We start from the raw sequence: 13,978 nt of genomic DNA on the forward strand, positions 1-13,978 counted from the left end.
GCATTTTTACATTTTCAATAATGCATCGTTTAGTATTATTTTTAAGCAATTTTAAGTATGGGGACACTAGAAATGTCCTCATAAACCACATTTATAGCATTTATAACCACATTTTGTTTTAGGTTACAAACTGGAATTACAATTCCCTTGTAATTACCAGTTTGTAACCTAAAAAAAAACCTGCCCACACACACACACACACACACACACACACACAGCTGCTGGCTACAGAGCAGAGGAAATGTGTACTCTGTCAACATGTTCTACACGGATGGATTTAGCTGTTGTGTACCATCTCGTGTGTTTACATCCCGCTGTCCACTCGCAATTTTTTTTTTTTATTATTTGTGCTTTAGCAGATACAGGCTTTAGCAGTTCGTGGCCTGAAAGCCTATCGTGATCTGCAGCTACTCAGGACTAAGAATATGGGATAAGTGACATTAAGCATCAAGAAATTACAGTTTTATTTTGCTAAGGAGATGTTTGTTTAGTCTCTTCTTGAAGGCCTGAACATTCTTTGAGGTGATTTCACCTACTACAGTAGAGGGGAGGCAGTTCCAAGTTGTTACAACCGAATGAAGAAAGCTCCTTCCCAAGCATTTGGTGTTAGACTTGGGGAGTTTTAGGGCGTGACTTGGTCGTGCTCTTCGAGTGGTTCGGCAAACGAGATCTGGTGGGGGTAGCAAAGCTTTGAGATCCTCTGGACAGTTCTCTGTGTGCATTTTGAAAAGCACAGTTGTTGCTGCAAAAGTTCTACGATGGCTGAGCTGACTGATTGCATATTTCCTTAGGGCAGTGTCCTCATCCTCCCCAATGATTTTCAGTGCCTTTTTCTGGATGTTGTCAAGCTGCCCAAGGGTGGTCTGTGATGCGTTCATCCAGGCAAGGCATGAGTACTCCAAGGTACTCCTGACTTGTGCCTTGTAGACATTGGCCCTACCTTTGACATCAAGCTTGTTGGCCAACCTGCGCAGAGCTCCAAGACACTGTCCAGCACGCTTGCCGATGTTTGACAGGTAATTAGTCCATAGCAACTTCTTATCGATACATAGTCCCAGAATATTCAACTGCTCAAAGAGGTCAATTCTGATTGCCCCAAAGAACAGGTCCGGGCGGGATGGAGGCTTCTTTCTCGACAGAACCATAGCCTTGCATTTGCTGGGTTCGAACGTGACCTTCCAAGTATCTGCCCACCTGCGAATATTCTCCAGATCTTTATTTAGGGATGGTGCCTTTACTGTCCTCCCTTCATGTATTATCTTTACGAAGTTTGACAGCAAGTTAAACTCCATCCATTATAATCATAAAAATGCAAGTTGAAGTTCTAGCATTTATTAAATCTTGATGTCACAACATTATGATGGATCAGAGTGAAACTAAAAGAAAGAAATACAATCTTCAATTAGACTCATGAATAAACATAGCTTCAAATAACACAAATAATAATACACAGATTACCGTAATACTGTTGATATCAAACAAATATGCATATCAAAATAGATTACTTGTGTATTTCCTAGAATATTCACTATTTGCATTGAAACTTAAGATAGCATGTCACATGCTTAAATTACACTTTCTAATAACTTTACATGTTAATGTCAAAATATACTTTTGAAATACTCAAAGCAATTACATAAAGAAAACTTACAGCTATAGCTCTTCAAACTTCCAAAGCAAGGATTGATGAGGATTATCCACGAAAAAATAAAACACTCAGACGGAGCAACATGAATCAGCCATGTGCCTAGCTGCACTTCCTGCTATAAAACCTGTAGTTTCTTTAAGGTTCACTAGATGGCAGTTCCGGAACAAATTAACTTAGACACATACTGTGAAACGGGTACAGAACAGTGCCACATTGGGACCATTAAGTGTCGTTACTGGGCCATAAATGGTGGAATCATCCGCATATAGAAAAATGCTATTATTGCACTGTTCTACAACATCGTCAATGAAGATGGAGAATAATAGCGGGCCGAGAATGGATCCCTGGGGCACCGAGGCGTTGATTGGTTTAGGTGATGAGGACTGACCAGAGAGCACAACCTGGATGGACCTTCCTTCCAGGTAATTCTGTAGCCAAGAATGTAATGGCCCAGTTATGCCTTTAGCAGAAAGCTTATCCAGAAGGCCGTTGTGCCAAACCTGGTCAAACGCTCCTTTAATGTCTAGTGCAACAATATACACCTCACCTCCTTTGTCTAAGATGTTGTTCCACGTCTGCGATAGAACTGTAAGGAGGTCTGCTGTGCAGTGGTTCGGTTTAAATCCATACAGTTTATTAGAAATTAAATTATGACGGAAGAGGTAGCCCTGGAGCTGTTTATTAACTGAGGATTCCATCACTTTGCTAAGGACTGGAAGGAGGGATATGGGACGATAATTTGTTGGATCTGATTTAGAGTCTCTTTTATGTATTGGAATCACTCCGGCGTTTTTCCATTGTTTGGGGAACACGCCATGTGAAAAGAGAATTTGAAAGAGACGACTGAGGGGGCTGGCCAATTCCGCTGCACATTCTCTAAGGACTTTTGTTGGTATTTCATCAGGTCCTGTTGCCTTTGCACTGATGTGGGTGGTACCCCGGTGTTCAATGACCGGGATGTCTGTGAAACCACTTCTGCCTGAAAGTGAATTTACTATTCCCCACCATTTTTTTGAGCTTATTGAGTTGTCTGCAAGTTCATTCCTCAATTTGGTATAATACTCCCTTTTTGCCCTCTTTTCAGCTTGATTGAAAACTGCTCTTGCCTTGAGGAACTTCCGTTTCATAGCCGGGTCATCAGAGGTCCGTATGTTGTAATAAAGCTTTCTTTTTACCATGGCTAATCTTCTACACTCTGCGTTGAACCAGGCTTTATCCCCGGGCTTCTTGGCGATGGTCTTGTTGGGAATATATAATGCCATGGCGTCTCGCAGTATGGTGGTAAAGTTTGTGCAGATGATTTCAGGATCTTCATCCTTGAGAATACAGGGCCAGTTGATGTTGGAGAGGTAACCTCTCATTTCCCAGAAGTGAGCCTTATCGTATCTCCATACTGTTCTCTTGTATGGCTTGTCTCTGAAGACTGGGATTTGTAGCTGTATTAGAACAGGGTTGTGGTCAGAGGATCCCATTTGTGCTAAGGTGGTAGTAGTTGCTGGTGTGTCTGAGAGAACTAGATCTAGAATATTATCTCCTCTAGTTGGTTCCATGACAATCTGATCTAGTCCCAGACAATTGGCGAGTTGTAAGATTCGCCGTCCAACAGTGTCAGTTTTGTTACTGCCCAGCCACTCGTGGTGGTGTACATTGAAGTCGCCTATGAGCATTACGGACTGTGCTCTATATTCGTCCATCACTGCGAATGTGTTCTTATCAAGGTAGTCCATGATATCGCAGGAGGCACTTGGGGGGCGGTAAATAGCACCTATCAGGAGTATCCTGGTTTTCAGAGCAACAGTTAAACCACATAAGCTCAAGGTCATCAGGGTCTCTAGCTGGATTGTGATAGATGGATATTCCTTCAAGACAGTATACTGCTAAATGCCAACTGGGAAGAAGGATGTTGGACAGTCTTGGAGTTGTGGACCCCTGGGCTGCAGGATTCACATTAATCAGACCCAGTACACAAAGATCGATCCATTGCTTTTCAGAATCGATGAAAAATTAAAAAAAAAATGTTTTATCAACAAAATCTTGTTTTTTGCCTAGTTGAAACAACACAGCTGCAATAGAAGCATTTACCAACTATTTTAAATAAGTATTTATTTATTTTATTTGCCACGAATGGTTCAGTTTTCTTACACTTCTGAATAATTGAAACATGAATTTATTAATGAATTTGAGTATGCAGCGTGACACACTTGCTCATTTTATATTACAACATTATTTATTACTTATTATTACTACTCTCTATTTTTACTACTTTCCACATTTTGCAATAAAAGTAAAGTCATCAAAACAATGAAAAACACAAATGTGTCCAAACTTTTGACTGGTTGGGAGCAGTGACGTAGCCAATGGCCAACCCAAATTAGACCCAGGAACACCCAGAATATTAGAGATTATTATTTGATTTCAAATACATATTTATAAAGTAAATGCATGACATTCTGATTTCTGAAAGTGTTCAAATAACTGTTTGAATGTGCCACTTCTCTGTTGTAAAGAAAATTGGTAAATTGGTAAAAAACTTTGCCCATCCATTTTTTTATTGTGGCCACCCAAAAGTAATTTCCTTAGTTGGAAGTACAATAATGAACCCCAAGGTGAAAGTCACAATTGTGCACATTTAACTGTGTTGGGGTCTTGAAGGGTAATTCCTGTCTCGGATGCACATTGATGGGTTTCTGCTGTTTTTAGGACAAGGAACCTCGTGGAATCATCCCTCTGGAGAACCTCAGCATTAGAGAGGTGGAGGAACCCCGCAAACCTGTGAGTACCCAAACAAACCTCAAGCAGGCTGTCTGTTCCAGATGATGAAAACCTCATGTCTCACTCTCTGTCTCCTCATGCAGAACTGCTTTGAGCTGTACAACTCCAACCATAAAGGACAGGTGATAAAGGCGTGTAAGACTGAGGCAGACGGACGGGTTGTGGAAGGGAACCATGTGGTCTACAGGATATCAGCACCAACACCTGAGGAGAAGGAAGAGTGGATAAAATCCATCAAGTAAGAGTTCAGAATATTCTATTCATTATAGGGTGTTGTTTAGAGACCTCATTAGTAGCTTATATTCAAGGCATGAGATCTATTCCAAACCCTAGTAAGCCGCCTTGCTTCTAAGGCAGCATCCTAACTTAAATGAAACTTTCTTTAGTAAAACCATGATAAACGTTGTCATTGTGGGTTTACTACATATACTACAGTTCAACTTTAGTTTCTGTCATAAACGCGTGGTTATGAAAAGCATGGTAAATTCTGTAATTACTATGGTTATACTATAATAGTCATGCAAATAATGTCACAATACAAAATACAATATTGGTTCTAAAGGTAGGCTCTAGACTCTTAGACCTTTTGATTTGGGGGTGTTTTGAAATATGGCCAGGTCGTATTCTTGGCAGGTTTTGTGAGATTTACCCCACTAGGAGAGGATTTGATCAGCACTAGTTGTGATGGTGGTGGGTGTTGTTTTTGAATAGAAACAGCTGTCTCATCACATATCCATGGTACCTCCCCCTCATCCACAGCCCCTGTGCTTTCACAGGGCATCAGTGCAGATTAGTCAGGGCTTAAACCCCCTGTGGCTGGAGTGAACCAAACCACCTGCTATAGCAGACCTGTGGTGATCTTTCTCTCCTAATCTAGTCCTAACGCTAGTGCGTGTTATCTCTGAGAAGTGTGCAGGATGACAGGGTTTATCACAATCACATTTTGCACAATCTGCACAGTTATGACCCACAGTGCTTATCTGTAATCACACTTTAGATGCTGAGGATAGAGTGAGAGTGTTTGAGACCAAAAACAAGCTCTTATACTTTCAACTAGGATGTTTTCATGTGCTGATTTGGGGGAATATCTGCAGATTTCTGCAGAATGATGAAAACATGGTAAATATGTGTTAAATAATTTAAATACAAGTAATATACTCTTATTAGAAGCTGAAAGCTTTGGCCTATTAAATTAACCAAAATGTAGACATAGAGGTTGACGATATATCGGTTTGACCAGTTCATTGGTGCCAATAGTTGCTTTTTGGACCTATCGTTATCGACAAAAATCTATGGCGATAGTTGCTGATAGTTTTTTATTATTTCGGCATTTCAAAATAAGAGTGTGTTTTGAGCTTGTTTATACTTAAAAGTCCCACATTATCCACCAATCTTTTTCTGGTTATTCTGGTTATTTTGATTGAACTATAAACTGCATCTGGGATTTTATTAATTTAGGACTCTTTGTCTGTTCCTGTCATAGTAAGGACAGAATAAGACATTTTTTGAATTGATTTTAAAACTATCGACAGTTATCAGTACCGGCAAAATCAACTATCGGTTGACCCCTAGTTTAAACTAACACTCAAGGGGCAGGGGAATGTTCTTCCATGTTGACCTGCCTACAACTCTTTCAGCAGAAATTGATGTGATGTCACGGCAACTTAAGCGTTGTCTACACTTGCAAAGAATCTGTGATCGTAAAACACGACAGAAAGTGCCACAAACTTTTCATACATCTCTGCAAATTTATAAAAATAAAATCTATATATAATATTATATATCATAATATTATAATTATCATGTTAGAATATTATGTAATATAAAAATATTTTAATTAATATTATATTATATTGATATTACCATGTTTATTAATTTAATGTTAGTCAAGTCATGACTTTAATGGTTTTTTTATAGCATTTTTCACAGCAGGCGTTGTTTCAAAGCAGCTGTACATTAAATGATGCAATAAAAAAGGGGGTACTACTCTTCTGTCTGTTGTGTTTCATGTCTGGGGTATGGAGTATGGTTCCTGACTTCCTGTCTAGTTTGGTTCCGGTCTGTGTCGGGACCCGGACATTCAAACTCCTTGTCTGTCTGTTTTTATGTTTAGCGGTTAAAATAAACTAAATATGTTTTTTAGGTCAGTGAGTAAACAAAATGATTTTAAATGGACTATAAGTTTTAGTGTCATCCCAAATTAACTGAGGAAATACACGTAGATGCATTGTCTTTTGATTTTGAATTTTTTTTTTTTTTTACTGGTTAATTCATTTTCTATGTAGTGTTGTCCCACCTTTGACCGAGTTGATATAGGTTTCATTCAGTGAGGAGCATTGCTGTCTGGATGGAAGCTTATGGCACATAATGTTGGTGAACTCCATTCTTTTGCATCAATTCATCCACTGTGAAGTCTGTCTTAGTAGACTGAAGTGAAGTCTGACTGGCACATGCTGCAGTTGGTCATTATCATTCAGCGACACAGTGGGAATCAGACATCAGTCAGGACCGGAGATACAGTGCATCCGGAAATATTTACAGCGCTTCACTTTTTCTGCCTTATTCCAAAATGAATTATATTCATTATTTTCCTCAAAATTCTACAAACAATACCCCATAATGACAACATGAAAGAAGTTTGTTTGAAATATTTGCAAATTTATCAAAAACATGATTTGGAAAGGCACACACCTGTCTGTATAAGGTCCCACAGTTAACAGTGCATGTCAGAGCACAAACCAAGCCATGAAGTCCATGGAATTGTCTGTAGACCTCCGAGACAGGATTGTATCGAGGCACAGATCTCGGGAAGGTTACAGAAAAATGTCTGCAGCATTGAAGGTCCCAATGAGTACAGTGGCCTCCATCATCCATAAATGGAAGAAGTTTGGAACCACCAGGACTCTTCCTAGAGCTGGCCGCCCGGCCAAACTGAGCGATCGGGGGAGAAGGGCCTTAGTCAGGGAGGTGACCAAGAACCCGATGGTCACTGTGACAGAGCTCTAGTGTTTCTCTGTGGAGAGAGGAGAACCTTCCAGAAGAACAACCATCTCTGCAGCACTCCACCAATCAGGCCTGTATGGTAGAGTGGCCAGACGGAAGCCATTCCTCAGTAAAAGGCACATGACAGCCCGTCTGGAGTTTGCCAAAAGGCACCTGAAGGACTCTCAGACTATGAGAAACAAAATTCTCTGGTCTGATGAAACAAAGATTGAACTCTTTGGCCTGAATGGCAAGCGTCATTCCTGGAGGAAACCAGGCACCGCTCATCACCTGGCCAATACCTTCCCTACAGTGAAGCATGATGGTGGCCGCATCATGCTGTGGGGATGTTTTTCAGCGGCAGGAACTGGTTGACTAGTCAGGATCGAGGGAAAGATGAATGCAGCAATGTACAGAGACATCCTTGATGAAAACCTGCTCCAGAGTGCTCTGGACCTCAGACTGGGGCGAAGGTTCATCTTCCAACAGTACAACGACCCTAAGCACACAGCCAAGATAACAAATGAGCGGCCACAGGAATATTTCAAACAAACTTCTTTCACATTGTCATTATGGGGTATTGTTTAATAATGAATTTAATCAATTTTGGAATAAGGCTGTAACATAACAAAATGTGGAAAAAGTGAAGCGCTGTGAATACTTTCCGGATGCACTGTAGATCTGGCAGGCTTTTGTAACCTCGGGATATAATCAAGGAAAGAAAGAGAATAAAGTTAGCGTAGATGCCATGTACTTTAAAGCAGGGTTAAAGAATAAGAAAAGTGTTTTCGGTTCTGGCAGACCTAACAAAAGCAGCATAACTATGATTTGAGGGATAAATTAGGTGGATGCCAGGCTGAATAGATGAGTATTTAGTTTAGACTTAAACTGATAGAATGTGTCTGAGTTTGAAACACTGCTAGGAACGCTATTCCATAGTTTAGGTGCCAAATATGAAATTATTTTTACTCTTTTTGTGGATTTTGATATTCTAAGTATTGTTAACAGTCCAGAGTTTTGTGATCGTAGTGTGCGTGATGGATTATAACATGATAGAAGTTCCCTTAAGTACTTTGGAGCTAGACCATTCAAAGCTAAGTAAGTAATTAACAGAATTAAAAAATGAATACTTATCAGGTAACCAATGTAGCGCAGACCAAATGGGGCTGAAATGATCATATTTCTTGGTTCTAGTTAGCACTCTAGCGGCTGCATTTTGAACCAGCAGAAGTTTATTTATTAAACCTGCAGGACATCCACCTTAAGGTATTACAATAATCTATGAATGCTTGAATTTGTTTTTAATGTTTTTCATTGTCGTAAATTAGCAATACTTCTGAGGTGGAAGAATGCAGTATACAAATATTGGAAATGTGTTTTTCAAAGGTTAGACTGGTATCAAATATAACATCTACATTTTGTGCTGTAGAAGTTGACGTTACAGTACATCAATCAAGAGTCAGACATTATTTTAGCATCTTTTTTGTTTTTTTGTTCCAATAATTACAACTTTTGATTTATCGGAATTGAGTTGAAGGACATTTCTAGCCGTCCACTCTTTGATATCATTTATACACTCTGTGACTGAAATTTTTATATACAATTTCTCTGTAAAAATAAACACAATTAATTAATAATTATTAATGATAATGAATTTTTTTTAATTACATTTGAATTTGTATTACCTTAATTTAATTTAGTGAATTTGACCAAGACAAAGTATTTTATATGGTGGACAATGTTACTGCCTACTTTTTGGAACAACCTTTGTATTGGGATACATTTTTGTTGTCGTAAAATGCTACCTCGATCACATCTCATTAGGTTTTGGAACAGAGCTAAACACCTTCAGTCTACAATGAGGGACAGATTCACCGTGAGTGCAAACTTCCTGTAGTGTAGGATGAGCTTTACACCATTTGCTGCTCTACAAAGATTTTGAGCCATGAAAATTGTGGCAGCTGCAGCAGTGTTTGTGTCTTGAGAGCACTTTATAGAGGAACATTTATGGAGAAATCAGTCACTGATCGATTTCAAATCAAATCATCTGAACAGGACGAGAGAGGAACACAACTCAAACTCATGATAATCCATGAGAGGCGGAGTGAAAAGGGAGGGCGGGTTCTGTCCTCAGAAACCATGGAAACCAAACTAGGTCACTGAAAAAACTCTGTTTTCTGATGCAGTTAAGGCAGGGTCGTGTATAAATGTGCAGCATTTCCATATGAAAGCTGCAGAAGTATCTGTGTCTATACTCACATCTGCTGTAATTGATTCCTTCAGAGCGAGCATCAGCAGAGACCCCTTCTACGACATGCTGGCCACCAGGAAGAGACGCATTGCCAACAAGAAGTGAAATCCACATCCAAACTGCTTCCCTAAACCCCATACACACACGTAACCACAGCCTTCTGGGACAGCCTTTGTGTGAGTATGTGTCTGAAGGTTTAAAGGAGCCCAACAACTGAAGAATTCAATGTTTATAGTTCCTTTCTTGTGTTTCAATTAGTATAAACACACAGCTGTCATGATCTGTTTGTATTTGCATGGATGTCGGTTTGTATACCAGGGTGACTCACTTGAGTCCAAAGGAAGTCGTTTAAAGGCCAAAACATACTCTAAGAAAGAATGTGAACGCAGACAGCTACAGTGCACAATCTAATAGTTGTGTAGTTGTGTTTCCAAATGTGCCAGACTGCAGTTCATAACACAATGCAAGTATGTGTCGCATTCAGCAATGTTGGCACAAGGGGAGCTATAACAGACAATAGTTTGAACGGTTCACGTTCAACTGTGAGTTTCCTCTAAAGCAACTACTGTCATGGCGGAGCAGCAGTTTGAAGAGAATATTACTGAGTTAGAGTCAGTATATTTATAGCAACTCAACTGAAAAATAACGCATTTGAATGACTTTTGAAGGTAACTCTCTCGCCCTCTTGAGAACAGAGGTTTGATACTGCCACAATAAAGCCCAAAGTATACTTCAGTTTTTACGAGTACATTAGCTTATGCGTGCAGGTCAATCCATCTTTATGGGTCTAAACTCCTGAAGTCTTTAATGGCAGTTGTAGCACGCATACGTTCGCCGCCTGTCTATGTGCACCAGAGTTTCAGCTAAGATATTCTGGTACTGGCTAACGTGTCTGAGAATAATAACGTTTACTGGCCAAAAATGTTTCTATGATTTGTTGTTTTAACATAGCACAGAAGCGGTTAGTTTCCTTCAGGATCAAAGCACATGTTTTTTTCGAGCAACATGAAGTGGTGTAGCTCCAAAGAATTATGGCCTTTGGTTTCATGAAAAAATAACTGGAACGAAATTCACCGCTTATAACCTGTTACACCTCTAAACCCCAATTTAATCACACATGTGATCCGCTCTGTGCTATTTAAGGCTTATTAATCTTGCTTTTGGCATTTTATATAATAAAATGTGCTTCAGCAGCCCAAAATTGTGTTTCGAAGGCTGCTGAAAAATGTTTAATGCTGGAAAAACCCAGTATATGGCAGTGAAGCTGTACGTTTGGGGCATCAAACAAAGGGGTTGCTGATGCTTCTTGTTAATATTTTCACTGGACATTGTGTCTGACATTTTTTGAAGGACGTTTTTAATTTTTTTTTTACGAAAACCCAGATGCTTGCACAATCAACCTTTTGAAAGGCCAAACAATGCTAATGTACATGTAAGCAAGCGTATGCACAATACCGAAGTAAACTTTGGGCTTAACATAGAAACACACATTAAACATGTTTAACCAGACCAACGTATGTTTCTGGCCTGAAGGAATAGTTCACCAAAAATGACATTTGTGTCAACCCTCAAGTTGTTCCCAATTCATATCTGTTTTTTATTTATGTGGAACATGAAGGTTGACATTTTTGAAAGTCGTTACACGCCTCTTGCCACAAAAAAAGCCATTTATAAATGGATGAACATGGGCTAGATGCAAGCTTTGTAGAAGGGCACGATTATTATTATTGAATAATAACTTAACATTGAGGTCATATACCTTCAGGAATATAGACTTGGAATATAGCGCATATATGGACATTTTCTATTTCCTTTTTGGAGCTTGACAGCCCTTGGCCCTATGAAATCATAAAACTGTAAAGAGCTATGAAAAGATTATGATGAGGGTGGGTAGACAATGACAGAATTGTCATCTTCCTTTAAGAAATCTCACACAGTGTCTACACTGGAGGCATCGAAGTAAACATACTAAATGACAAGCAGAAATCACGGACCAATCAGCTGTGAGATTGAGTTGACTTCAGGCAACAGAAGTGCACATGCTGTGATTATTGTGTATATTGTTTATGGAAACGTTATAGCTATCCTTACCGCTAAAACCTAAATCTAACCCTAAAGCTATCCTTGTTAATCGCAAATGAGACTCTCTTGGGACTTGGGCTGATGGGGTGTTTCCTTCTAGACACAGCCAATGGGAGCGACTGGTGTAGACAGGGTGTCGCTTCACAGATGTCAGATACAAAAGCCATCTATTCCAAATGATACGTGATCTATTTACAATCACTGACCAGCGGTCTGGCAGTGTCATCATACAGGGCTCTGAAACGATACCCCACCATGCCATTATCTCTTATATGGTGCTAGAAGACTTCCTGTGTGCGTGTGATCACACAAGAAGCTTGCATAGACGTAAATGTATCTAACGGTAACACTAAGAGTCTGGAATCAGCTGGACTGATTTCATGAGAAACGCCAAACATATGACATGTATAGTTTTAGTTATGTGTACTGGTCCATTTAAACTTTCCATTCTGATTTTGAGTATAAAAGACACAATCTACTGTTACGTGTGATGTTTTGATGTGATATGAATGAATTGCTTGCTTTTGTGTTGCCTTTACAATTATAGTTAAATATCATTTTGTATTTATATTCTTTGTGAAATGATTTTATTGTACTCCTAATTGATCTAGATATAAGTTATGTGTAAATACTGTAAACATTTGTCTTATTTTTTTGTGTAAGTACAATCTGTATCATATAAATCTACTGGTAATTTTCTACATCATCTTTAATGTTAGGGCTCTCTTGCTCAGAAGCCTTAAAAACGAACGTTCTTCTGTCAGGGAAATTGACCATGTAATTCTGGATTTTTTTTTATCCAGTAGCCATTTATATGTGTTGTAAAATAAAGCCCTGTCCTGGGGTGGAAAACTATCTTCGATGCTCTTTAGGGCGCCAGATGAATTTTATATGTCTGTATAAGCTATTGGTCATATTGTATATGAAATATGGATACATAAAGCTGAAATTTTCACAAGTGCATTGTTTTTCCCCACACATCACAGAGATTACAAACATGTGATCCTACTGATCGTACTTTAATATGACACCATATACTTTGATTTTCTTATATTTATACTACATAATAATACCTCATATTAATAACAATGGCTTTTAAGAGCTGCTAAATATATTCAAACGTGTATATGTACAGATGACACATACAAAATATCAATTATAGAAAGTAAAACAGCTATGAAAAGCATTTACAAGAGCAACGTTACAGATACAAGCACACTGAAACCATCGGAAAATAAAAGTTTTGTCTTTTACATATATATATATATATATCGTACTCATAACTCATTGTACTGCAGAACTGGTTTCCAAACACCATGAAAAATGTATATATATAATGCAAACAAAACAAAACTTCATGACCGTTCAAAAAGATGTGTCCCATTATTTCAGTCCATTTTATATTGACACCAGAAAGGAAACACATGTCATGTTTAGAGCTACAGTAAGAAGGGCTATAATGTACAGTTGGATATACAGTATGATCGACATATACTGTAATGTCAGTGTTCTACTTTGATATGTTTCTGTTTTTACTGATCTGCAATACATGTTGTTGGTGCCATAAACAGTACATTTGAATGTTTGTATTTTATCCATCATTTTTATGTTTTTGAAGGTAACTTTGTCCTGTAGGTATCAAGACAATCTCTGCACTTTTACCAATAATTTCATCAAAACAACAACATTTGATCTCTTTTAGATTAACTTTTTATATGGAATATAACATTAGATATTGAATTAGAGTGCAATAATAGTTTTCTCTGGCTACAATTATGAAGCATTGTTGCTTGTATCAGCACCATAAATATTTACATAAATACACAGCCAGTTGAGGATGTATTATAAACTTAATGCACACTGCTCTGCTCTCCAGAACCTGTTTTTGGTGCACCTCTAGACAGGATACTATCCTGCCATCTGCTGGAATGGAGTGACACCAACAAATGTACAAACAGAACAAAATCTGATCATGCATTCTATTAGTGGTTTCCCTTTTATAAGACAGCAAATATGAAAAACATGTCAAACTCAGTTCTGAACAACTTTAACTATTGCACAACTCAAACTGCATACTAATGTTCATCCATCCTTTCTTTCACTCAGGGTTCCCACTCTTTTCAAGGCACAATTTTCCAGGACATTTAAAGTGCCAACAGGGGTAATACTAAAGCAAAAACACACAAGCGGTCATGATGTAAACAGTTTTGTGGTTATTGGATGGTCATTTTTTTTATGTATTA

At 38.6% G+C, this 13,978-nt stretch overlaps 1 protein-coding gene across 1 annotated transcript in view; it reads left to right on the plus strand.

Moving 5' to 3' along the window:
• The window catches only part of LOC127647473 (cytohesin-3-like), a 96,760-nt gene extending 83,471 nt beyond the window's left edge, over positions 1-13,289 (plus strand). Inside the window, exons 11-13 of the mRNA XM_052131738.1 lie at positions 4,349-4,420; positions 4,504-4,658; positions 9,686-13,289. Coding sequence (XP_051987698.1) covers positions 4,349-4,420; positions 4,504-4,658; positions 9,686-9,758 — 300 coding nt within the window. The 3' untranslated portion in view covers positions 9,759-13,289. The remainder of the gene's footprint in view (positions 1-4,348; positions 4,421-4,503; positions 4,659-9,685) is intronic.
• The last annotated feature ends 689 nt before the right edge of the window (positions 13,290-13,978 follow it).

The sequence above is a fragment of the Xyrauchen texanus genome, chromosome 8 (assembly GCF_025860055.1).
Source record: "Xyrauchen texanus isolate HMW12.3.18 chromosome 8, RBS_HiC_50CHRs, whole genome shotgun sequence".
Taxonomy (NCBI): domain Eukaryota; kingdom Metazoa; phylum Chordata; class Actinopteri; order Cypriniformes; family Catostomidae; genus Xyrauchen; species Xyrauchen texanus.